This window comes from Zonotrichia leucophrys, chromosome 1, assembly GCF_028769735.1.
Source record: "Zonotrichia leucophrys gambelii isolate GWCS_2022_RI chromosome 1, RI_Zleu_2.0, whole genome shotgun sequence".
Taxonomy (NCBI): Eukaryota; Metazoa; Chordata; class Aves; order Passeriformes; family Passerellidae; genus Zonotrichia; species Zonotrichia leucophrys.
The window spans coordinates 93,853,918-93,878,282 of record NC_088169.1 but is presented as its reverse complement, the minus strand read 5'-3'; the positions used below and the strand labels follow the sequence as shown (position 1 = coordinate 93,878,282).

At 40.6% G+C, this 24,365-nt stretch overlaps 1 protein-coding gene across 1 annotated transcript; it reads left to right on the top strand.

Annotated features, from left to right (window-relative positions):
* Positions 1 to 1,899: 1,899 nt before the first annotated feature.
* On the top strand, positions 1,900 to 24,365 carry SPICE1 (spindle and centriole associated protein 1). The gene is given in 18 exon segments (XM_064722839.1): positions 1,900 to 2,090; positions 2,522 to 2,569; positions 3,702 to 3,848; positions 7,696 to 7,798; positions 8,530 to 8,651; positions 10,184 to 10,272; positions 10,568 to 10,710; positions 10,943 to 10,999; positions 11,002 to 11,082; positions 11,840 to 12,105; positions 15,208 to 15,339; positions 15,930 to 16,077; positions 17,501 to 17,725; positions 19,690 to 20,072; positions 21,384 to 21,555; positions 22,933 to 23,035; positions 23,365 to 23,443; positions 24,237 to 24,365. Coding segments are annotated over 18 exon segments (2,436 nt in total). The 5' UTR covers positions 1,900 to 2,006; the 3' UTR covers positions 24,291 to 24,365.

Genomic DNA, 24,365 nt, shown 5'->3' with positions numbered 1-24,365 from the left:
AAAGCCTAGGGTTGTGAGTGTCTCAAGGGAAGAAGGAACTGTGCTGGATGAGAGGCTCACAACAGTGTGGTTTTGAGTTTTTTGTTGTTTTTTTTTTTCCCTCAATAGTGCAAAAGCAGAAAATCTCATTGCTGTTGGGAACAAAATAACAAAAAAAACCCCACCCCCAAACCAGTAAAGAAACTACATTTCCCCTGGTAACCATGGCTGCAAAAATATCCAGGATAGAGTATATTACAAAGGAATTCCCTAAATCATACTAACTAAGAAAGGGAAATAGCAAAAATGTATAACAAACCAAATTGTTTGGAAACCTGATGATTTAAAATTACTGTTTGCATATGTAGTCTCTGTCTTATGTAAGCTCCTCTGCAAGTTAGATGCTGTAGATGCTCAGCTAGCTTCTGCAGAGATAATGCCACATTTTCAGACTCTGCTGAAAATGTAGTGTGAAGAATAATGAGAAGTGAAATGTAGACAGGCTTTAAAGATTTCTTATACGTGGGCAAAGTGTCTGAGAATACGCTGCTCGAATGAGAGTTGTCTCTGGCTTGTATCATATTTGCTTGTATTAGGTATTCAACTTTTGTATTTGATTGTAATTAATAATAGCAGAGAGGTTCAAGAGGTTTCAAAATAGATGATGTGATGATGTAATTACGCCTTTATTGCTTTTTTTATTCAGTAGGCCTTGTTCTTCCAGACAATTTAAAGCCATGTGAAGAGAGAAATCCAAATGTTCCCTTGATTTATGCTTTTGGCTTCCAAATTTTCAGACCAACACAGATTAATGAATTGCTTCACATGGATTTCTCTTCCCACAGGCTGTACTCTGATCACTTGCAGGTGCATGTGGTACCTATGTTGAGTTCTAGATGGAAACTGAAGGTTTCGAGGTGCAACCTCCACATTTGTCACACTTCATAATAGGCAATTGCTGAAAGTATTTCTCAAATGCTTTTTACTCCCCTTGTGATTTCCACCTTCTTTTTGTATCACATGCAATACAATTCTTTCCCTCAATACACTAACCACTACTATCTGCCCCTTCACATGAATCTTTTTACAGTGATGCTGGTAAAGGCAGAATTGCATTGATGGGCACCCTAAGCACCAGGAAATCTTGGTGAAATGGCAAAAGTTTTGAATGAAAAGCTGATAAACCTTATGCCTTCACTATCCAGCTCCCACAAACAAAATATTATGTTCATACTGTAATACAAAATGTTAAGTGTAGCCTTTTGGAGTAATTACATCATATCTTCACCTGTGTGGAGGGAAGTGGAGGATCTGTGGCACATTCTGGGGTAAATCTGTAGGGAATATGTTGCACCCATCTGTAAGCTCAATGACTCATTTCAGAACCACCAGTTGCTTTACAGAAACCACAAATTCCTTGTGGCTACCGAGGTACACCCTTCTTCAGTGGCACAGCTAATGAAATCTGTTTGTTAAATTTAAACAAGGGCCATTCTTTAATTTCGTATCACCTTAATTTCACGGCTCGTGTGACATTCTGCTCTGAACCACCTGTCACAGCATCTGAAATACATTTTCACACGGGGAAAATTCCAAGACTTCCTCAGAGGGACACTGAGAGATATCTTTGGAGGGTATTTGCAGCGAGGAGAGACAATCAGAGAAGTGAACGAGTAGAAAAATTAAGGTGAGGCGAGACAGAAGGTGAGTGACAACGCCAGGAGCAGCTCCCGCCGAGTGGGCTGGAGCGGCCAAGGCTCCACTTAAGGGAGATGGCGGGGGCGGGGGTGTCCCCTGCAGCCCTGAGGGAGGGCGGGGGCAGAGGCTGCTTCCTCACGGAAAGCCCGAGGGGCGCAGGAGCTGAGTTGCTATTCCTGCAGCAGGACCGCGGCCCGGGGTTGGAAAAGCAGGGAGGAGGAGGAGGAAGAGGCGGGCGGAGGAGGCCGCGCTCCGCCCCTCCCCTCAGGGCGGGCCGAGTAAAGCCGGTGCCGTCGGCGGCGTCTCTCCCGCCCCTTCCCGCGGCCGCGATGTCGCTGCTCCGCGGGCCGCGGCCCCGCACCGCCGGCAGGAAGGGCCCCAGAAAGGCGGCAGCAGCCCGGCGGGACTGGGATGTAAGTGCTCCCCGCTGCCGGGCGGCTTCCGCTGGCAAAAAGGCCCCGGAGCCTCCGTGCCCACGGCTGGGGGAGCCGCCGCCCTCAGGAGGGGCTGCGCCGTGGAAACGCCCGGGCTGTGTGCGGGTTGGGGCGGGCAGACACGGCGTGTGCCCGGGGACACGGCCCCTCGGGCTTCCTTGGCCCTGGCGGAGACCAGGCCTGCTGCGTCTCCTGGGGAAAGAACGCCCTCAGCTTTGGTGCAGGTCTCGCTTCTGGCGGCCGCCTCGCCGAGGGTAGAACGCTCTGCAGCGCCATGAAAGTGCACAGTAGTATAGTGTTAGTCTAGTTATACTGCAGTTTAAAAGTTGTTTATGGGGTAAATAAAACTTAAAAAAAAGAGTTTGCCCTCAGTTACGACTTTTGACGTGTTCCCTGGTTCCTGTTCGCAGAGTACCGTCCATGATTTGACAGTGCACCGTGCAACTCCTGAGGATATTGTAAGTTTAATAGCACTCACTGCTCTGTCCCTGTGGCAAGGACGTTTAGCTGGTTGTCTGACATGAGAAGTGCTTACCATGCTTATGGGAATGTTTTCTGCCAATGTTTAATCTCTTTTTCAAGCTTCTGAACATGATGTCTCTTTAGTGCTCGTTTTTTGTTTATGATACTGAGCATCCCCAGGTCCAGCAGTTGGTGTTCTTCAGTTTCCTGTTCCCACTGGGAAGCAATAGCTGCAATTTTTATTTCAGTAAATTGTGTGCCATCATAAAAGCATTAAAAGCATAAATACATGAGGGGTTAGTGGATTAGTTGAAGGTCTTACCTCTGCTGAGAAGGGCTGAAAGATGTGCTTTGTCCGAGGAGTCTCTCTAATTCTGAAAATACTCAATTTTCATTGAAACAATTTAACACAATTTCTTTATACTGAGTGACCTGCTGATTGCAAAGTATGTGAGTTTTTTGCAATAAACAGATCATGTGTATTTACATTTATTCAGTTACATTGTATTTACATGAATTTAGATGTGTATTTGCATTTTCTTGATAGCACTGATTACCAGGATGGAAGAGGCAGTATGAACTATTATTGTAAGTTTTGACAGGTTTGTCAGGACAGGTGGTCACAGTAGCAAAGACTTCATTCCACAACTATTTGCCTTGATAGCTTCTTGAGACTTTAGCAAGCACCTCACACATGTAATTTCTTTAATTTGTATTTAAACTATATAATTTATATATAATCTAATTTTAGAAGAAGGGAGACACTATGTCTCGTGACTGACAATGTTAAATCAGGAAAATGCATTTTGTCTTTTAATGCACTTTAGAGGTGCTAGTATTTGGGTTTTGCCTCCCTTTACAGCTGAGGAAACTCTTGCCAAGTCAGTGGTGTAGGGCAGACAGAAATTGAGCCTTTTCCCATTCACATTTGGAACTGCTTTAAATTTGGGTGGGATTGGGATGGCAATACTGATGGCATTTTGCACTTGTAGATGTTTATGAGGTTGTCATTGGCACTAGTGTGAAGTTAACATAAATAATGTCCAGTGCATGAATGATAAAATCAAGAAGAACTCATTAGCAAATTTTGCTTAAGATTGGTTTTTGAAATGATTTATGTTTCTGTAGCTCCGTCGCCGTGAAATACACAAATCAAAAAACAAAGCATTGGCACATCTGGAACTCCAAGAGAAAGCACTGAACAGAAAATGGAAGAAGCAAAGGCAACTGGATGTGGATTCCTTTGAGAAAAGGAAATTGGCTCTGATGCGTGAGGTGAGAGCTGAATTTGCACTTGCAGCCTGCTGCAGGTGATCTGCAGCACTCCTGGAAATCTGCTTGTGCACATGGAAGCCAAAATTGCTCCTCTTGTTGGGTAACTTGATTTCATAGGTGCACAGGCTGTGTGTGCTGCACACATGCAGTGGTTGGAGTAGACTCTGACAATCCAGCTGTTACATGGAATTGCACATTTGACCCAGGTTGCTTGGCTGTGCCCTCTGTAACTCTGCAGGCCTCTTTTCATCTGAACAGGAACTGTTTGCAGAGTTCAACTGTTGTAAAAAGTATGTGTATTCTTATTGCCAGCTTGCCTTTTCTTCCTCATGTCTGGCATTTTTCTTTGATGCAAACATGAACATTTCTCTATCAGGGAGGGACATTGTTTATTTAAACAGAGAAAGTGCAGTGCCAAGGGGGCTGAAAAGGTGAGGCAAGAAGTTGTTAAGGAAGGAAAATTGACATGACAAAGATTGGTGAGCTATGGCTGCCAAGCTTGTCATGAGAGGATTGAGAAGTTTGTTCTCAGCATTCTAAAGCACTCTGACTGTAAATATGTTATGGAATTTGCTTTTGAATATTGAACTGTAGCAGTAAACCTAAGCCTAGTTAACAGAGAGTGGCTGTCACTGAAAAGTGGTGGTAGATCTCCTTTTTCACATGGCAGGTCACTTCTTGCTGTGTGTTACAAAAACTTATCTGAAAATTGGCTTTCAGACCTCTGTACTCACTGAGAATTGTTCATGCTGGTAAAGAATGATGATGAAGTGTTCACTTAGCAGTCAAAATAAGCATGATCTGCTAGTTCTGTAAATGTGCAGCGGACTAACCATCACAATCTTCATTGTTTTGTCTTTTGTAATTTTTCAGAGGTCTCTTTCTGATCTCTGAGAACATTCAAGCATAGACAAACAAATGGAAGTACTTAGAATTGAAGATCACCACCTAGTTTTCTACTTGACCCATTTCTCTGCAATCACAGTAGAATTTTTTGTATTATGGCTGTTTTGCTAATTAAGCCTCAGACTTGGGCTTTTGTTACTTTGGTACTTTTCTGCCAAGCATATTTCAGCAAAATATTCAAAAAACACTGTGAATTTCTACATGACTTTCCCTAATGCAGCCTAGTTTCAATAATACTTCCATGCAGAAATAAGTTATGTGTCAGAAAAGGTAAATTAGACCATATTTTATAATATTTGGCTGGGCTACCTATTATGTGAGTTCATTCTTTTGCAGATGTGAAACTCATGTTAAGGAAATAGTCTTCTATATTTGTTACTGTTTCTAATGAAAATGTACTACAAATCTCACATCCTCCTGAGTGGTTTTCCCCTTTATAGTTAAGAGATTACTTTATTCAGTTTACTCTGTGTTTACTTCTGAATCAGTGAAAAGGAAGACAAAAGGAAATTATGCCAAGCACGATGAAACAGATAGAAACACAGAAACAAAACCAAAGCAGAATAACAAAATAGATAGAGTTACCATTTTCACTTCTCCCTAACTTAAATCTTGTTATTTGCCAGGTCCTGTTGTTCAGAGTTACTGTGGAGACACTGTGTCTTCCAGCAGAGCACAACCACTGAGAATTGTTTCCTTGTCTCTGTTACCTTGGTGATCTTTTAGTTCTGTGAGTGTAACTTTCTAAGCCTCTGGAATCCTGCTCAACTGCAAAAGACAAAAGCTAGGAAGGTGCTGCTATTAGTGTTGTTTCTCATATAGCTGTGTGTTGAACAGACAGATCCCACTAAAGAGTTACAAAATAGATAAGCAAAATTTTAATATTCTGGGGAATCATCTGCATAAAAATGTGAATGAAAAGATAATGAGTTTACTCTGAAACTTAGGACTCTGAATTTGTAGGTATCACACAGATTGGTCTTGTAGCAACTTATTTTTGAAATAATGTTAGTGCATTGCACCAAAAAGTAGAGGTAAATGAATTACTGTAGTGGAGAGATTTTAGGATGAGTCCTGTTTATTTGCTTTGATAACAAGCTGAAGCCAGGAGGGAGGGTGATTTTTAATGAAATTTGTAGGTGATACTAAACTGGGACAAAGCACACTGCTCAGTGAATTTGTCCATGTAAATGGGCCTAAAGGGGTTATAAGATGATACCACCTTTTCTTCTCATCACAAGCAAATGTGAGCTAATCTGCCTTGGGAGCAATGCTCTAAAAATGTTCATAACGTGTTCAGCAGGAGGGAAGAGCTTAGGAACCTGCTGATGCCAAAAAAACTCCTAGTGAGGAGGGTAAAAACAAGCTAATCAGGATAATTTTTGTCTGATTATACACACCACTCTAATTTAAATTACCTTCAGAAAATGAATCCTATAAACTTTTTCTGTTCTATTTTTTTTTTCTTCTGCCGGTCTGGTATAATAACTTTATCTAAGAACCTGCATTGTTTATATGTCAAATGGCTTAATGGAAAACACTAGATTTAGTTTGTATCAGATGTGAAAATTGAACAGGTGTCTGGAAAAGGAGATATGTGAAGTGCTTGAAAGGTGAATATTCACTGACTTGCTAAATTATTATGAGAAGTCTAATTTACTGCAGTGCAATGCAAGCTCAAAAGACTAGAAAACATGGAAACTCAGATACATAGGGATGCTTTGTGACATAACAAAGCATGCAGTAAAAGAGGGGGTTGAGGAGAAACAAGCAAAATGCCATTGCCTAGAATTTTTTGTATGAGGCTAAATGTAAGCCAGCAAAATTACCAATGGACATTGAACAGAACTCTGTGGAAATGACAGCATAGAGTACTGTGAAACAATTTAAAAACAGTTTCTCATGATTCCTGGAGGAGCAAAAATTGTCGGTCAGTTTTCAAATTTTGAGTAGGAGAGCATACATGAGCCTTTTGTGTGAGGTCTTCTGAAGTGCTCACAGTCTCTGGATCAGTTTGGTGAAGGAGGTCACTTGCATATCTCCTCTCAGGTGTTTAAGAATATCTGCTTTCTCCCCAGGTTGTGGGATATAATTTTACTGGTTTTCAATTTCCAGCTTTTGAATGAAGCCAGGCATCAGTGAGGAGCTCTAAATTGTGTTCTGCTCACAAATCCCCATCCCCAGGCAGCTCCATTTGGCTCATGGTAAATGGATGCCTCTTGCTTTGCACTCCAAAACGTCCTTCCTTAGGAGGAACCTGTTGTGATGGACTTCATATACTAGGGACAGACTTTGGGAAAGAAAATTTGAATACAGAAGCTGTATCTTCTGGAGATTCCCAAAATGTCTTCTGATGCCAGGTGTTGTCAGCTGTGTTTACCTCTGTTGGAACTTTGGGTGGTATGTGGCTTAACTTTTAGGTAGGATTTTCAGGAGGCAAGACTGAGTGAAGCAAGTCTGCTTGAATTGGTTTGAATATCATCAAATAGTACATGTTTTGGGTGTCAGATGTAGGTAAGTGTTCTATGACTTAACATTGAGATCAAATTATTTGAGGAATGCTTTCTTTTTTTTTAAATTGCTGTAAATGTCTTTTTTTTTTTTTTTGATGAGCATGTTGTAAATACCCAGCTTCTTGTGTCAGGCTGGAAGGAGAAGAGGGAGTCAAAGGATTTGTTCTAAAGAGAGTCAGTGCTGATGGGGGCCTGAGAAGCAATAACTGTTTAATTTTGCAGAAAAACAGTATGAATTCTAGTTAGTCTGAATGAAGTATGGTGTTCTGATATATCTTATTTAGGGTCTAATTGTGCAATACCAACTTTGCAAATGTTCTTTTGTTGGCTGTTGTCTTGGTAACTGTTTAGAGAAACAATACCAGGGGAAAAAAAAGGAAAGGATCAGTCTGCTCAATGTAAAGTTTCCTTTTGCACTGTACTTTCAGATCCTGTCTGATCAGTACCATTTGCAAGATGTATTGGAGCGATCTGGTCAGGCTGTGGCTGGGGCAAAGGACTTGCTTGAGGATGCTCCTCGCACACGAACAGGTAGCACATCTCATCTCTATTGGCAGCACATTTAAGAGATCTCCTTGCTTTCTGTGAGTAGTCTTGCTTTGCAAAGTGCTCTTTTTAACTGCTTTCATCTCATTGTCTAACGTGGTGTGATTGATCCTGTTCCTGTTGGATGAAACACAGGTGAGGCTATCACCTCCCATGGCAGGGGAGAGTGACTGATGGCTGGTTATTCCACTGTGTTGGTCCACTGTGGAGTTTCACATGTGCTCTGAAACACCTCCCTGCTCACCATTGCACAGCCAAGCTACTGGCCTGTGCAGAGCAGCAGTTTGAGCTGCTGCAATGGTTCTGATTTTCATTGCTGCCTGAGCTGACTCTTTGCTCTGGGATATGGCTGAAGATTTATCAGCAATATCAGCTTTTCCTTTTCTTAATTTGGCCTTTGGATCCTTGTGCTGCTGAAGGCAGGATTGTCTGTTTAGCAAATCTTAAACCTAGGGGGTTTTCTCTTTAGGCTGCCATTCTCTTTTGTTGCTGGGACTTTGATCCTGCAAGCTGCTTCTGCAGGTGGGAAGGACAAAAGCTGAGTATGTGGCCCAGTGTATTAAATTAACCCTATTGTCAGTCCTTGGTGGTTATTTAAAGTGACATCCCTGTGATCCCTTTTTTGTGAAGTACAGGAGCTTGATTTTCAGTACATAATCCTGCAACATAAGTACAGACCAAGTCCTCTGTGTTCTTCCCTGTGTTAATTCCTCTAGGTTTTCCTAATGTAACAATGGCTCCTAACTGTGACCTAGAATCATCTCAAGGACCCATTGTACAAAAAAGTCATCCTCCCAGTCAGCTTTCCATCCTCAATGAATCTGTCATGGATTCCCAGGTAATGTATATTTTGTTCCATGCATACACATCCTGTGGCTCTTTTGTTTGCACAAAATAAGATTATGCAAAGATAAGAATTTCCAAGCAGAACTAAATTGGTTTTTGTTGATAACATTCATAGAAGACCAGATCAAACAGAGGTGAGTTTCTTTTGTAAGACTCTGGGAATTGTGATTTTTTGATTTAACTCTCAGATATGAGAAACAAATACCATTATGTCTCCTCACATAAGCATGCCCTCCCTTTTATATTTTGGAATTCTCAGAACGAGTACAATGTGGTTACAGTCTAAGAGAAGAACTTTTGGTGTCACTTAACTAATTGCCATATTTCAGAATATGTCTCTGATTTACCAATTATGTCTGCATATATGGGGACACAGCTATTTGCATCCCAGTTCACTCCACAGCCTTGATGACTCCTACAAGTTTTACTTTTAATACTTTGCATTATTTTGCATTTATTCAGATTTGTTGTAAACAATTTTTAAATTGTTTCAAATTTAATTTAGTTTGCCTTTGGGCTCTGTTTTCTTTTAATAACATATTGTAGCAGGAATGCTCACTGGTGTTTGATAACAGGCATGTGGTGCTCCCAGAAAACTTCCCTCTGATGGAGACCAAACAGGCTGTTGGGAGCAAAAGTGATGGTGTCATGTTCCCACGGTTCTCTACTTCCATTTCCTACTATCTTGCAAAAATATCTGTAATTTGAGTTGTGGTACTTCTGTGTTAGGTATTTTGGTGTGGCGTTTCTTTTGCCATTTTTTTAATGTGAGGAGTTAACTACAGCGTCTTTGTAAGCTGTGTCACTGGATGCATGCTGCAAGATAAGCTGAAATTTTTAAAAGGAGCATGTACTGATTGTGTGCCAAGCTTCTGTGACTTCTTACGTGCCTATGAAAATCACAGTTAAAGGCTATCTGGTGAAACCTACCCAGCAGCTCAGGAACTTGGTAGTTTGAGGAACCCTAATTCCAAATTTGGTTTTTTGCATTTAGCTATAGATGTAGTACATAGGATTGTATTTTGTTCTGGTTGCATTTTACACACAGACTATAAATGTAATTTTGCAGATCTCATTATGAAGTTATTTAGCTTGTAATGTCAAATGACTGAAATGTTACAAACTGTATGGATTCAGGTTGCTTTTCTGTATTTTGCCTGTTGTGTCTCTGTTAACAGCCTTAACAGCTTTTAGTTTATCCTCTAGTTTGCATGGATTTTCATATTTAATATAAATCATACAAAGAAAATATTGGTTATTGAATTGGTCACTTGCTGTGTTATTTTCAGAGGCAATTGTCAGTATCAGTGTTTCTTAGGAACTAAAATCCCCCAGAACTTCCTACAAATGGGTGTGGATTTGGTTGGTTTTTTTTTTTTTCTGTGTGATATTTTTATTTTAAGCATGTTTGGGAGGGGAAGACTAAAACAAATGTTCTTGGGTTTTTTCTTGAAACAATTTCTTTACATTGGTCTTTAACTTCTTCTGAATTCTGTTTTGTTTTCTTTGTTGTCTCTTGAGAAGGCTCTTAATGAAGAGGAGGAGGAAGAAGCATTATCAGAAGATGGACACCATGATGTTTTGGGTTTCAAATCCAGGATCAGTTCTGACAGGTCAGTACAAATACATTCATTCATGTTTCTGCCTGCTTGACACTGGAAACAGATGAAGTTAAAAGGGTGGTGAATGGGTAGAGTTCAGTTAGTTCTTCTGTTTCCCTTTGCCCTCTTTTCCTGATCTCAGAATTCCAGGGAAAGACTTTGTTGTAACATTGAGACTGGGAATGAAAGTGAGCAGAGAACTCACCTGAGCAATTGCAGATAATTTTAGGAGCTCTGTCAAGACAGATAATGTGGAATCATGCCATTGTCCTGTTACAATTCACTGTTATTCTTGTTTTGAATGTAGGCTGCTTCGGTTGTTGAGAAAAGAAAATTCCTTGGTGAATTCTCCATTGTGGGCTGAAAAGGGTGTGAGAAAAACCACCTTATCACAGGAATCAAATGTGCCTCGGACTCCAGCAACTGTTTCCCCTTCATTGGACCAGTCAGGTTGGGTTTGCCAAATCACAGCAAGGTTGCTGAGCTGTTCACAGATCCTGTCTGGAGTTCCTTTCCTGGGTGGGGTCTGAGACAGAAATGTATGCTAATTTGGCTCAGATGTATTTTCAGACTAAAAAGCCAGCTCTTATCATAAAATTACTCTAGAACATACTGCTGTTAAGGACATGCCTGAAATATTTCACATGTACTTTTTTTTTTCTTTGTTTTGTGTTTAAATCAGCCCTCAATGCTACCAGTGTAATCAAGAGAACTCATTCAAGACTTCAGAATGAAGATGAAAAGAGTCTGTAGACTCCATTGACACTGTGAGACAAGTGCTGAACCCAAACTCAAGGAAACAAAAGCAAATTGCAGCAAAGAGTTAAGTACTTCTAAAAATGAAACACCCTTTTTCCAAGATCCTTAATGTCAGAAAATGTGGGTTGGAAGGGATTTTTGGAAGTCATTGCAGGGCTAATACCAAAGTTTGGTGAGGGGGTCCTTGAGGCCTGAGCATATCTGAGCTGGGTGTTCCACAGCTCCTTGTCTGGTGTATTTCCCTGTGTTCTGCACGTTCATTGGCAAAACCGAGTCCAGGGAAGTTGGGAACCATAAAAACAGCCCTTGGAGGCTGCCCATCACCTTGCTGCCCATGGAGCCCTCTCCTGTGCAGGACTTATCTAATTTTGATCCAGATTTGTGTTGTGTGCTGCACAGGTTAAGGATCCATTTCAGTCCCCATATCCTGTGTGTTTGTATGAGGGGACTGGCATCAGTTGCAAGCTGTAGCATAAAAGGAGAGTTGCTTATTGAGTATGAGAAAGCAGCTGATGTTTTTCATTAGCAAACTATTTCCATGCATTTAGCTGGAAAGGAGAAAAGTACAAACAGGTGTATCCAAGATAAAAGCAACAATCAGTTGTCCTTGAGAGATACTACTGTGGCAGCAAAAAATGTGGTTTTTAGGATCTGAAAATAGCTGGAATAACTAGGGGACATTCTTTGATGGTCTGTTTCATCTTATGGCAAGAGAGGGCGTTTCCTTTGATTTACTTCAATAAACAATGCAATTTCATTGGTACTGTGAAGATCTCTATACAAATTGAAATTCCAGTGACCCCTTTTTCTTCCCCTTCAGTGAAAAGAAAGCAAGCTGAACAGAACTCTGCAAGACAAAAGAGGGGTGATTCTCCAGCTAATTTAATGCAGACTGACCTTCAGAGGGACAGCAAATCCAGCCTAGATGTTCTCAGCCACATGATCCAGGAAGTAGAGCATGAACTGGAGGAATATGAGCGATGTACAGGTCGTGAGGTGCCAAAGAAAGAGAGAAGTGAGGGCCTGTCTGGGTTTACTCTGTCCCTGGTGAACGCTCTCTGTCGCTTGATGCGCTACCTCAAAGAGGTGAGAGACTCAGAACTGCTCCTGGAGAGTGAATGAAGAAGGGTGTGAAGTTATTTCACAGATGGGAACTTTGGTCTTTTCTGGCTACCAAGCATTTTACATTGAACTCTGATTATCATTGCTTATTACTAGGTTTGCATGCAATTGGGAGTTTAAGAGTTTTGGTTTGTCAGGCACTGGTTGGTTAGGAATTGGTATCCCTAGTGAAAATGGAGGAGTTGACTGCAGTGAAAGTCTCTCAGTGTCGAAGGACAGAAAATACCAATTGAAATAATTTAAAATTTGTTATTTACATATACTCAGAGTTGTAGCAGGGTAGTAACTACAGCATTGTTTGCAAATTTATTTTCTTCCTTTGCCTTCTTTGCCAAAGATGATGCTGTTGTCACCAGAGCAGTGGCAAATCCCCTATTTTCCTTGAGGGATTCCTTAGTCCTCTTTTACTATCCAGAACAGAAACTTTACCTTAAGCAAGAATGACCTGAAGTGCTCACTATAACAATGCACAGCTGGGAATTAATGGAATTTCATACAGAAGATCACCTGTGTGCCATATAGAAGCTTTTTTTAAAAGAGAAAAGGGGGGGAAAAAGTGTGTTCCAATCCATCTGTATCCCAGAGCTATCAAGAGGCTGTAGTGCCTCACAGATGATTTGGTCTATGTGACATGTGGAACTCTCTTATTTTGGTTCCTTTTTGGAGTGTATAATAATTGAAAGGGGGAAACCCATCTTATTTTAAAATTCTACATTTTTTTCTCTTTCCAGATGTATAATAACTTAATCCTTGTGTTACTTTGTATTTAATCTGTATGGAGGAATTTACTTTGATTAAGTCCTGGAAGCAAATAGTAAATAATCAATCCAAGAGAGAAAAGCAGCTGCCATCAGAAGATGGACTTCAGCTGAGAAAGTCTTATGTTTTAAAAAAATGTTAATAATGCTTGGTTTTTGTTAAAATTGTAATACCAAAGCAGAGAATCAAATTTGGTTCTTTGGCAGTTATAAGGAAGGATCTTAGAATTTCAGTAGAATGTTTTCTGTTTATTAGGAATGCATCAATTTAATAGCATCTAGTTTGTGTTATAAATGTAATTGCAGTTATAATCCTATTTAGATTGTCTTTAAATTTTCTACAGAAATGAGTTATTCCTGAGCCTCAGACATCTTCCAAAGCTACTCTCATAATTTTTCTTTTTACCATTCCATCCTTCCAGAAGTTGATTGTTTGCATAGTTGTCTGTCACACACACAAATTTACCACTTAAATTCTTAAGTAAGCAATATTACAAAGTCACTCAAGCTGCATAATGTGGTTAATTGTATTCAGGTTTGCTTGAGATAGATACTGCATTCATATTCTAAAATGACTTTTCTCCTTTTCAGGGAGGTTTAATTACAATTATAATTTGAGAATTTGCTGGGAAGAAGCCCAGCTTGTCTTGAGTGTTTCATAAAACCTGGTCCCTGTGATGCCAGACATAGATCAAGCACTTGTTTGCACCATCTGTCTTGCTTAGCCAACAGAGTTAGCAGAATTCCAGTGCCTGAATTGTAACTGGCCGTGCTTTTGAAGAACATGACTTTGCAGAGAATATTTAGAAAGGCCCTGATTTTAGTTAGACAGTTAGACACTCAGTCTCCATGAGGTTTCAAAGCTTTTAGAGATTCCCTTCCTCTCCTTCCAGTTTTGCTGCGGAAAATCAGAAGGATTGCAATAAAGGATGCTGCCTAATTTATTCTCAAAATTGTATCTAAGAAGCAGGAGGAGAAACTTGAATTACGAATCTTCTATGAAAGTGTTTTTATTATGTGATTAACAAACCAACACCTATAAGAAGGAAATAGTGACTATGGGAGAGGCTAGAGAAAAAGAAATCTTTGCAAAACTATATGAAATTCTTAAAGGGAAATGGATAAGTCTGACTTGTTTTCTAAACTAATTTTTAGATCACCTTCCAAGTGTTAGAATGAATCATTCCCTCCTCACCCTCGTTCTGCTGAGAAAGCTGTTTCTTTGCCAGACCCACAAAGAGTATGGGCATACTCCCTGAATCTGCTGCTCTGTTCTCCCTGTCTGCTCCATGTTCTGGTGCAGTCTTAAAGCTCCCATGATCAGAGCCACACCTGCCAGTGGGCTGGGATGAAAATACTTCTTTCAGGGTATACCAGACCTAAATCCTGCCTGGGGTAGGAATAGATGTTACCCTGATGGTTTCCCTATGCATAAATAGGACAGAGCTGCTTGCAAGCTTTTCCTCCAAGACTAGGTTAGTGCTGTGAAGGATTAGTAGATACAGTAGCTCATCCAGATGATCTAAGGCACCAGAAGCTCCATCACTGCTACCAGGGTAAAAGTGCTTCTCTTTTCAGAAATCAGACAGCACAAAAGAGGCCAGATACAGGATTTTTTATCCATTTTCTGAGCCAGCATGCTTCACTTGGATCAATACAAAAATCCCTGTTCTCTCCAGCTGGAAGGGAAACAGAAAATGGATGGTTTGCCTTTCATGTACTTAAGGGAGATGTATCTGCTTGTCTTTTTCCAGTGGAGTATCTGTGATTTATTCTCAAAAATATTAATTCATTCACATTATGTGGATGCAGAGCTGTTTGGTTATCATACTTTTGAAACCTTCTAGAACTTTTTCTCTCTGATGGAAAACATTAGAAAGCAAGTATCTTTTCCTTTTCTTAGTCAAATTTGTCTTCATTAATGAATTAGGGAAACTAAAGATTAGGCACAAGTAGCATGGGAACCTGACAAGCATCAGCACACCTGGAATTATTTGATTCCTGCATGAAGATACAGTGACTTAAGAAGCTGTATCTGTGCAAGGAGAAAATGCTTTTAGTTACATCCTGTAAAAGCTGTAAAGGCAGAAGAGCAAGGATGTCTGGGATTCCCTACAGTGTCCTGGAGGATCAAAGACAAACTCTGACAGTTCTCAAGGCTGGACAATTTGATTTTGTCATAAAAGTAATGAAGTTTAGCAATAGTGGGAAGAGCTCTTACATTATGATGTCATCATGACTCATTTCTGTTTTCAAATGAGTCTGTATTGGTTTATAGTAAGTTTTCAATTTTTTTCTCTATCTTTAGGCTGAAATGCAGCTGCATGAGAAAGAGATGATTAGGCAGCAGCAGAAGGAGATGTTGGATGAACACAGAGAACTGATTGATGCTCTGACTGCTGAGGTTCTTCAAGTAAGGGAAGAAAACATGACTATGCAGGTACTGTATTAGAATTGGGTTGTATTAGAATTCTGAGCTCTGTTCTGGAGATTTTTAACCATAAACAGAAAGAAAGTGATAAAATTGAGCAAGGAGCCCAAGAATTACAGTAGCAGGTATGGGTATGAAATATTTGGAAAGTCATTTGTTTATTTAACTTCAAAGCCTGAGAAAGTGCTGGTTCTGTGAAACTGACCTTTACTTTATCCATCTAAAAGTTTAGGCATCTTCCTTCACATTTCTATACTGTTAACACTGTTGGAGCAATGAGTAGATGTAATAATACATTTTCCTTTTTTTAGGTTCTAGTGGAGGTGGATTTGATCAATGGCTACATTTGGGAATTATGCAATTAAGAAACCTTAGAGAGGAAGTAATGTCATGAGTAAGAAAGGCAAAACAAATTATTTGTAAATGAGAAACATGGAGACAATAATATTTAATTCTCACTGGAATCCTGCAAGATCATGCAGTAGTATTAAGGGGCCAAATTTCTTCTCTCTACTTCTTGTAATATATAGTTTTCTAATTTATGTTGGTAAAACACAAATTTCTGTAATTCTGTGTATGGTTTGTTTTTCCTCCTTTAGAAGAAGCTTCAGCAATACATGGCAGTAACAGATGAAAAGCTGATGTGTCTCACACAAGCATTTAAGGGCCTCCCTTTGGTAGAACCTGAAAGAGAACAAAGTTCAAAACATTTGGGAATTGCAAGCAGAGGCCCAGCAAACAGCCAAGGTATGTACAATGAATGTGTGAAGGATGAAAGAGGAGTGGGTAGTTTATCCCTGTAGTGGAAAATCTGGTATTTGATAGATGCCTCCTTGCACAAGTTCCTCTTGCAGAAGCATGAATGTCACTTCTGTAAATTCACAGGCCATAGGTTCTGCTGTGAGCACAGGCAAAGGAGGAGAGTAGCATTCCAAAGTCAGTTTCTTTCTGAGGCTCCTAAAAGAACCCCAGAAACCCAAAGAAGTAAAACCCCACAGAATCAGGATCTCAGCTCCCTGTTGCTGGGCAGCCTGGCAGTCTGAGGTTGGTTCTTCCATGAGACGCTGGGGGTCGCTGCTGGCCAGAGCAGCAGCAGCTGAGGCCGGGAGCCAGCCAGTCAGGTGTCCTTGGTGTTTGTGGCTCTCTGAGGGCAGAGTGACCAGCTGAGTGCTGTGTGACACAGAGACAGGCTGAGCTGAGCCAGCTCACATGGGTGGCCAAACTAAACAAACAGGATTCACCTTGGACTGTTATCCACCTTTCACACTGAGTTCCCTGCCAGCTGTCTTTCCTGGTCAGTTGTTTAAATGTATTGCTTTTGCTCCCAAAGTCAGTAACTTCTTGTGAATCCCAAGAGTTCTCACAGTTACTTGTATTCCACAGTTAAATGTTGGTTTTGTGAATCTTTCTGTAGCTAAAAGCTTTCTTCTTGGAAAGATTATCTTCTTCAGAAGAAGTCACATACCAGATCCTTTTCATGTGATTGACCCAAGTCTTGTAAAAGCAAACCAAAGGAACCCACCCCCAAAATATAAAATCCAAACAGTCAGAAAAGCACCCCTCAAAAAACTCCCAACCTAACACCTAAACCTTCACATTCATCAATTCTGCAGCACTAAATTTTCAAATCTTTTCCTTATTTTCCTTAGTTAAAGGAAGAATATTTTTTTTTTTTACTGAAGAGACCTCTCATTTGAATTAAATGATAGTAAGATCAGCAGAGCTCAAAAAAGCCTTGGATGGTTTTCTAACAGCATTGTTGCCATCAAATTTATAATATGGGGGTTTAGGACAAGTGCATAAGTTGAATTTCTCAAGAGAATGTTGCCAAATGCAGCTCAGATAGTTCAAGACATGTATCTGTAAGTCTCATGCATGAGCTACAAACAGATCTCATGCCACTGTCCTGAAATTGTGAGGCTTTGTGTAAGAGTTCTTCTTGCTCTTATTGCCAGTCAAGATTTATCATTTGCTTGAGTGAAAGACTTCTGCACCTGGACACCAGCAGAAAGGTGTAGAACATACTCTATTCTTGTCTGTCTTTTCAGCGTCTGAACATAGGAGTTGTTACTGATATTTTCCTACACTGCCATTTCACTATAAGTAATTTTTGGTTGGTTTGTTTTGTTCATTTCTTTAACTTTTATCCCTGCTTTGTCTTTTTCTTTAGCAAAACCTGATATGACCTACCCTGAGCTCAGGACTGAAGTAGGCAATAGGGAAAATATGCTGAAATTTCCACAGGAAGAACATCCTTTCACATTTCACCCAGGGCCAGGTGCCTCAAGTGATATGAGACCTGGTGGAAGCTTCCCAGCTCACATCTTCCAGCCAGCTGTGCTGTTGTCCCCACCACAGCAGAAAAGCAGTGAGGAATTGTTTCATTTCCAGAATGGTGAGATTTCTCTGACTGCAGTAGATTTAGGAGTCTGTGTTGTGTGTTACTGTTTCAATCTCACACTACCTCTGAAGATGCATTTTCCATGGAAAATTTTTTATCTGTATGCCTAGGCAAATGACCCAATAGCTGGAATATCCTACTGCTGCACCCAGATATGCATTTCCTTTGTTGCTATGCCTGTTGCTGGACAGCCTTTACACTTCCTGTTTTCCATCTGCTGGCAGCACTCCTGCCAGTGGCAATCCAGACATTTTATTCTGTACTCACTTTGATTATCATATCTGTGATTGCTGAAGCTCTTTGTCAATGACCTGCAGCACATCATTTCAGATTTCCACCTGCTGATGGTGTAATCCAGCCTCCATCACCTTCAATGATGAGACCACTGAAGCCTGGAACTCTGGTTCTGCAATGTTGCAGACACAACAGGATGTCTGTAGGCTGTGTGCTCCTGCTTTGAGCCAATCCCCCCAGCAAAGGGGTTTTTGGATGCTATGGGAGCCAGGTTCCCATTGGGTTTCATTCCATACACAGCAAAGGGTTGAGCAAATTTTGGGTGAAATTGTGTTGCCGGATAACCAGGTAGCTCAGTCTTGTCTCAGTATCCATAGCTCAGTTTTGGTTCATGGGAGGAAGAAAGTTCATCAGGGTGGTTAGGGAAGGTGTTTCTCATTTATCCTCACTGAAGTGAGCAGGAGGAAGCACTCTGGTTGGAAAACTGAGCTGTTTCCTGCTACAGTTGTCACAAAAAGCACATGCATCCCACTGGACATGCCAGGCCCTGGACAGCACCCTTGTTGAGAGGCAGATAACTACATCCATGGCCAGAATCATGGTGGCTGGCAAGAAGGAGGGTAAAGAATGGGTTTTGGTGTTTTTCTCCTTTTTCCTCCCTTTCAGCTGTTGTTTTGGAAGCCTTTTCCAAGTCATAAAAATAACCAAAAGTTTTGATTTTTAAGGAGTTGGCTGGGCAATTGGAAGTTTATATCTAGTTCAGCCACTTAGTGGGCTGCTGTGCTGTGAGGAGGTACATAAACAGTCTGGAGGAAATGAACTACAAAAAGCAATGTCTGGTTTCAGTCCTATTGAGAACTGTCAGATGTCTTCTGTCATTTGAAACAGCAATGCAGAACTGTATTCCAAGATTTCTCTAAAATATATTGTTCTTCTCTTAAGACTGATGCTAAGTGGCCCAACAAATGTTAAACTTAATGAATGTTTCTTTATGCTCATAGCTTCATAAAACACACTTGAGTGTAATTTTTTAAGTGTTCATCTCTGCTCAAGAGGCAAAAACTAAAGCTTGTGAAGGAATGGGCTGTTTGGTGTATGAAGCATGGAAAATCTGGTTTTGGTCACAAAAATCAAGATGGGCTTAGCATGTACAGCAGGCAGTGCTGTAACTGTAGTTGAGTCTCTGTGGTGTGTTATCTCTTTGCTGATGATGACCACAAAACAATACCTGGCTGCTTTGTTGGCCACTCTGCTTCCTCTTTAGGGGCTGAGTAGTTAGTTTATTATCATGCCAAATTCTTGTATTTTTTTGTTTCAGTATCCTGAAAGTTTTGTTAATAACCCAATATCAGAACTGAAACAAAAACTTAGTTTATCAGGTAAGGTAACTGCATTTTGGAAAATAGAGGACTAACTAAGAAGTAGTATTTAATCTGTCAGCTAAGAAATTTGAAACAATGTATCTTCTTAGTGACTACTCTGTCAATCTCGAATTAAATCATTTCAATGTAAGACTGTTTGCAATACGAAATACCTAGTGAGTTCTTACAGCAAGATATTGCATAGAGTGGTTTTGATCACTACCATAAAACCATTCAGGCCAGATGCTACAATTCAAATTCCTGCTTGATTATTAGTAACTTGATGAAGTAAAGTCACTGTTAGTTTCCTCAGTGAGGATCTTGTGTCACTGTCCTCACTGTTCCTTTATTTTGTGTTTGTAGTACTGGCAGCCATTTCCCAGTGTGCTGAAAGAGAGCTGTGCAAGGAAAGGAGCTTGCCTTCCTCCCTGAGGACACAGAGCACAGCTGAGGAGAGCTGCCCCATCTCTCAAAGGCAACCACTTCCTCCTGCAGACAAAAACTTGGAGAGTTCCCATGAGAAAACCAATCTGTCCTGCCCAGGTGACCCTGGAAAAAACAGCACAGCTGAAGAGTTCCTTCGAAATGGTGATCTTCTGGGACAGATAGCTGAGCTCTCACGGCAGAATGCTCTAATTAAAGCTCAGCTGAGCAAATTCAGAGGTGTCCCTGGAGACAAAAGTGATTGTCTGCATCCAGGCCTGACACAAAATGCAGATCCTAGTCCAGGCTCTTCACAAGGACAGGTCAGAATTTAGCAGGAAAGGAAGGCTGGATCTCCTTTCTGATGATCTGCTTTCCCATAGTTTACTGGTGCTTTTTTGTCTTTCATGTTGTCACTTACTACTTGTTTGCTTGGAGATTTGTTATTTTTATTATTATTCCATGAGCAGATCAGCAGCAGTTTCTCATACTGGGCCTATGTTATACATGGGTTCTGAAGAAGGTTGTAAGGTTATGCTGCAACAAGAGGTGGTGTTGCAATGTGATCCAGGCTCTTGCAGTTTGGATACTGTTAGCAGTGAAAGCACTGCACCAGCCCACAGCTTCTTGTCAGGCTTGTAAAATGCATGTTTAAAACCATGTCATCTCTCCTCTGCTACTCTGACCCAAAGGCAGATGAGATTCAAGTTAGTGCAAGTACATTTTTGCAAATGTTTGATCATGGTGTATGTGCTTGTTGGGTCAGTCCTGTCAGTTCTCTTCTGTGAGAATGCCAAAGATTTTGGGAAAGAGACCTTGAAGGCTTCAGTTTAAGTGGAAAAAATTAACCTGCAACTAAGCAGTTACTCAGTAGGATCCCAGTGAGTGAAGTTCACATCACAAAAACATCCCTGCCTTGCTGTTGTCTTTTGTTCTATCACAGTGGCTGGTTGACTGCTAAATTAAGGATCCTGAAGATTTTTAATTTCTTCATTTAAATGTAGGCTGAGAGTGTTGTCACTTTCACTTTGGGTTATGCTGTGTAGTATTTAGTCATTTGGTAGTACAAGGTGATGCAAATTCTTAGTAAGTGTTGTTTTGTGGAAGTAATTAGTGACAGGGAGGGGAAGAGGTCAAAGAAATCAAAACCTGGCTTAAAGATGAGTTCCAGGACACTGCTGCTAGAAACCTGCTTTTGTTCCCCTACACCCTCCTGAATGTGTCTGTGGTTATGTATATTCTTAATTGTAGTTAATTGCTGAGTGTTTATTGGGTTTGGTTTGGTGGTTTGTTTTGGTTTGGTGTTTTGGGGGGTTTTCTTGTGGTTTAGGGGAGGTTTTTTGGGTGGGGGCTTGTCCAAATTTTTTCTTTCTCAAATTATATGGACAATAGCTGTATTTTCCTACTTGAGGGAAGACCAGTATAAAATATTGTAATGTTTAATCAGTTGAGGACTTAGATACAGGACAGTAAAAGGGCCAAAATCAGGTTTTTCACAGAAGTGCTACATAATTATATTCACTTTCAGTTTGAAAACAAAATGCATAGAAGTACTTGAAATACATTGTATGCCCTCCTTTAGGGTGAAAATTGTAAATATTTCATTGGAAGTAATTATCCCATTATCCAAGTAGAGTCATCTCATGGTATCAAGGAGCTTGGAGGAAAGGATAGCGGAGCTGAATCGCCAGAGTACAGAAGCACGGGATAAGCTGTTGCAGTTGATAGACCAGCAGAAATCAGCTGCTGCTGACATGGTCCCTCCCATGCTGTCTCCTGTTCCACCCCCATCCCTGAATTACACTGGTGAGTACCCAGCTTCAGGAGGAACAAAACTAGTCAGGCTGTTTTTCTCCTTTGGTGAGTCCTTATCTTACTGGATCAGTGGTTGTGGTCAGAATTACACTTGCTGTTAATGCCTTGTGGTACAAACACCTCTTACTTTAGAGAGCTAAAAACATATCAGCTAAACCTCTGCTGAAGTTAGCTTAGTGATTAGTCTGCTGCAAGTACTGTGCTTCATGTTAAACCTGATCTTTGCTGTGTCTGAAGAACAGGTGCTACATTTAGACAGTAGTAGGAACTTCTTCACAGAAAGGGTTGTCAGGCATTGCAATGGACTGCACAGGGAGATAGTAGAGTCATCATCCCTGGAAGTGCTTAAAGACAGACTGGATGTGACACACAGACAGTGCCTTGGTCTATTTGACAAGGTGGTGTTCAAAGCTTGGAGTTGATGATCTCTGATGTATTTTTCACCTTAATTGATTCTGTGGTAATCTCTGGTGGTCAGCACTGGGTTTTTTAATCAGTCCTCTGTTGTGCAGAATCTTGGGTGAAAAAGACTTAAGTATTCACATCAGGCTTCTAAAACTTATGGTAGAGTGGTCATCCTATTCTCAACCTCATTTCAGTTTTTGTCATTTGGGTAGTCTTTCCATCAGACTGTCTTGCTGAGTTACTGCCTGTGCTAATAGAAAGGAGCTCCCAGTCATGTAACGAGGTAGTTTAGCTTAGAGAATATACTTGCTGGTTCAAGATTCATAGATTAGCTGCCATATGTAACTGTAAAAAAAGATTACTTTGCAGGAGGTCAGGGCTGCTTTATCTTTTCATGGAGTTATTGTCATTGCAAGCAGAACTGCATCTGGCCATGTACACATGCTCTGTGTGAGACACCTGTCCTTTCCCCTTAGAAACCACAGAGGATGTATAGAGGGGGAAGGACTTGGAGAGAGGAAGAAGGGGGAGGAGGGAGCAGCATGTGAGCATTTGAATGCAGGTGCCTTTGCAGTGACTCCTGGGTTGGTTCATAACACTTTCAATGCTTGTTTGGCTGTTTTAATGTAAATTCAGCACAATAAGTAAAATCTTAAAGCAGCAAAGGTGAGAGATCAGAAGTCTGTAAGCCTGTAATTGCCAAAAAACACAGAAAATTTAACCATGGAAGAATCATTCTATATATGTGAGCATTGTCTGTAGTTGCTCTGAGTCTCTGCTTCCATTGTCAGTCATTTTCAGAAAGTGAGTATGAGACTGATGTTTAACCTGTTGCTTTAATTCTAGTCTGTGTGTCTGTGCAATTGGGAAGAGGTTGTAATGCCTCTGGAAAAAAGAGTAAAACAAAATTAATGTTGTGTAATGTTGCTGTGTTCTCACCAGAATCAATTATTTATCACCTAGAAAATGCAAGGAGGACAGTTGAAGTGTCTGTTCCCATGGCAGTGGCTGTGGACAGCTCCAAGGAGGACAGTGTTCCCCATGCCAGTATGACCAGTATAAGAAGGTAAAAGTTCAGCCTTTACTATTTCATATTTTTAGTATCTTAATTACCAATGTGGCAGAAATTGAACACAATGGAGAAATTGCCATTGGTTTTTGGCTTTGTGGATTTTCCCTTACTTTTTCATATTAAATTCTGCAAGTGGGACAGAGGTCTAATAGCTTTTCCACAACTTCCTATGTTTGTATTTAAAATATGTGCAATCTGACACAGGACAGATGACATGTGTTGTTGAAGACTGCTGATGAGGAGTCCTATCTCAGGATCAGAGATAATATTCTAGTAGTCACTTCCATTTTTCACTTTTTAAATCTTATTTTGAATATTTTCAGGACTGTAGGAGACTCCAGCAAACCTTTAAGTGCAACATCAGAAAGTGCCAAATTAACTTCTGTCAGCCAAAGACCAAAGGTGAGACTGAAAAATCTTCAGCCAGAAAATTTGAATATGTTGTCATAAAAGGGAAAAGATAATCGTAAGATGGATGAAGGGAGGCGAGCTCTGTCCTGTTGTAAATATCACAAGGCTATTATCAGCCAGTTAGTGGCAGATTGGATTACAGACCATTATTGGTAAGAAGAGACCTGAGAACTAGTGACATTCAATATTTTCTGCCATAGAGTTGTTTATAAGTAACCCTTTCCTGCTGTGGCATCTTTGTGTGTTAGAACTGGAAACCTTGGGAAGTCTTTCCCTGGTGGCTCCAGAGAATCTCAAGCCATGATTATGATGTAGTGGTAGAGCCACAGTCAAGAGGCAAGCAAGCTCTTCCCTAGCTGTTGCAAAAGTCCCTTGCTGAAGGATGAGTAAATCCAAATGTAAAAAGAGCCACAATCTATATTTCTGACCCCTGGTGTGCAAAGAAAAGCATAGCCTGTGGTGAGATGCTTTTACAGGGAGATCTGCAGTGGTACACCAGATAAACCAGTCATAAGAGCTGTTTATAGGCTTGAAAGCAACCATCAGGACATACCAATAACCTAAATTAGGCTTGATAAGGAGAACAGAGCTAGGGTCCAGGACTTGCTATCCTGACAGCAAACTATACATCCCTAGAAGGGAAATTTGAAATTATTAAGGTAGATGTGGCTTGAAGTAGGTGGTGTGACTCCCTCCATGGTGCCAATGGCAGACAACAGTTCTAACACACAGGTCTATGGGAAATTTACTGTACATGAATCTCAACTGGTTTCTTCTTTTACAGGTAGAAAAGCAAAAAGAAGAAGGATGGTTTGCATTGTCAATGCACGTTATGTAAAGGAAGCTGAGCTCAAGTCCTGTATTTTTTAAATATTTTTTATTAACTACAAATAAATCACAATCTCTCTACAGA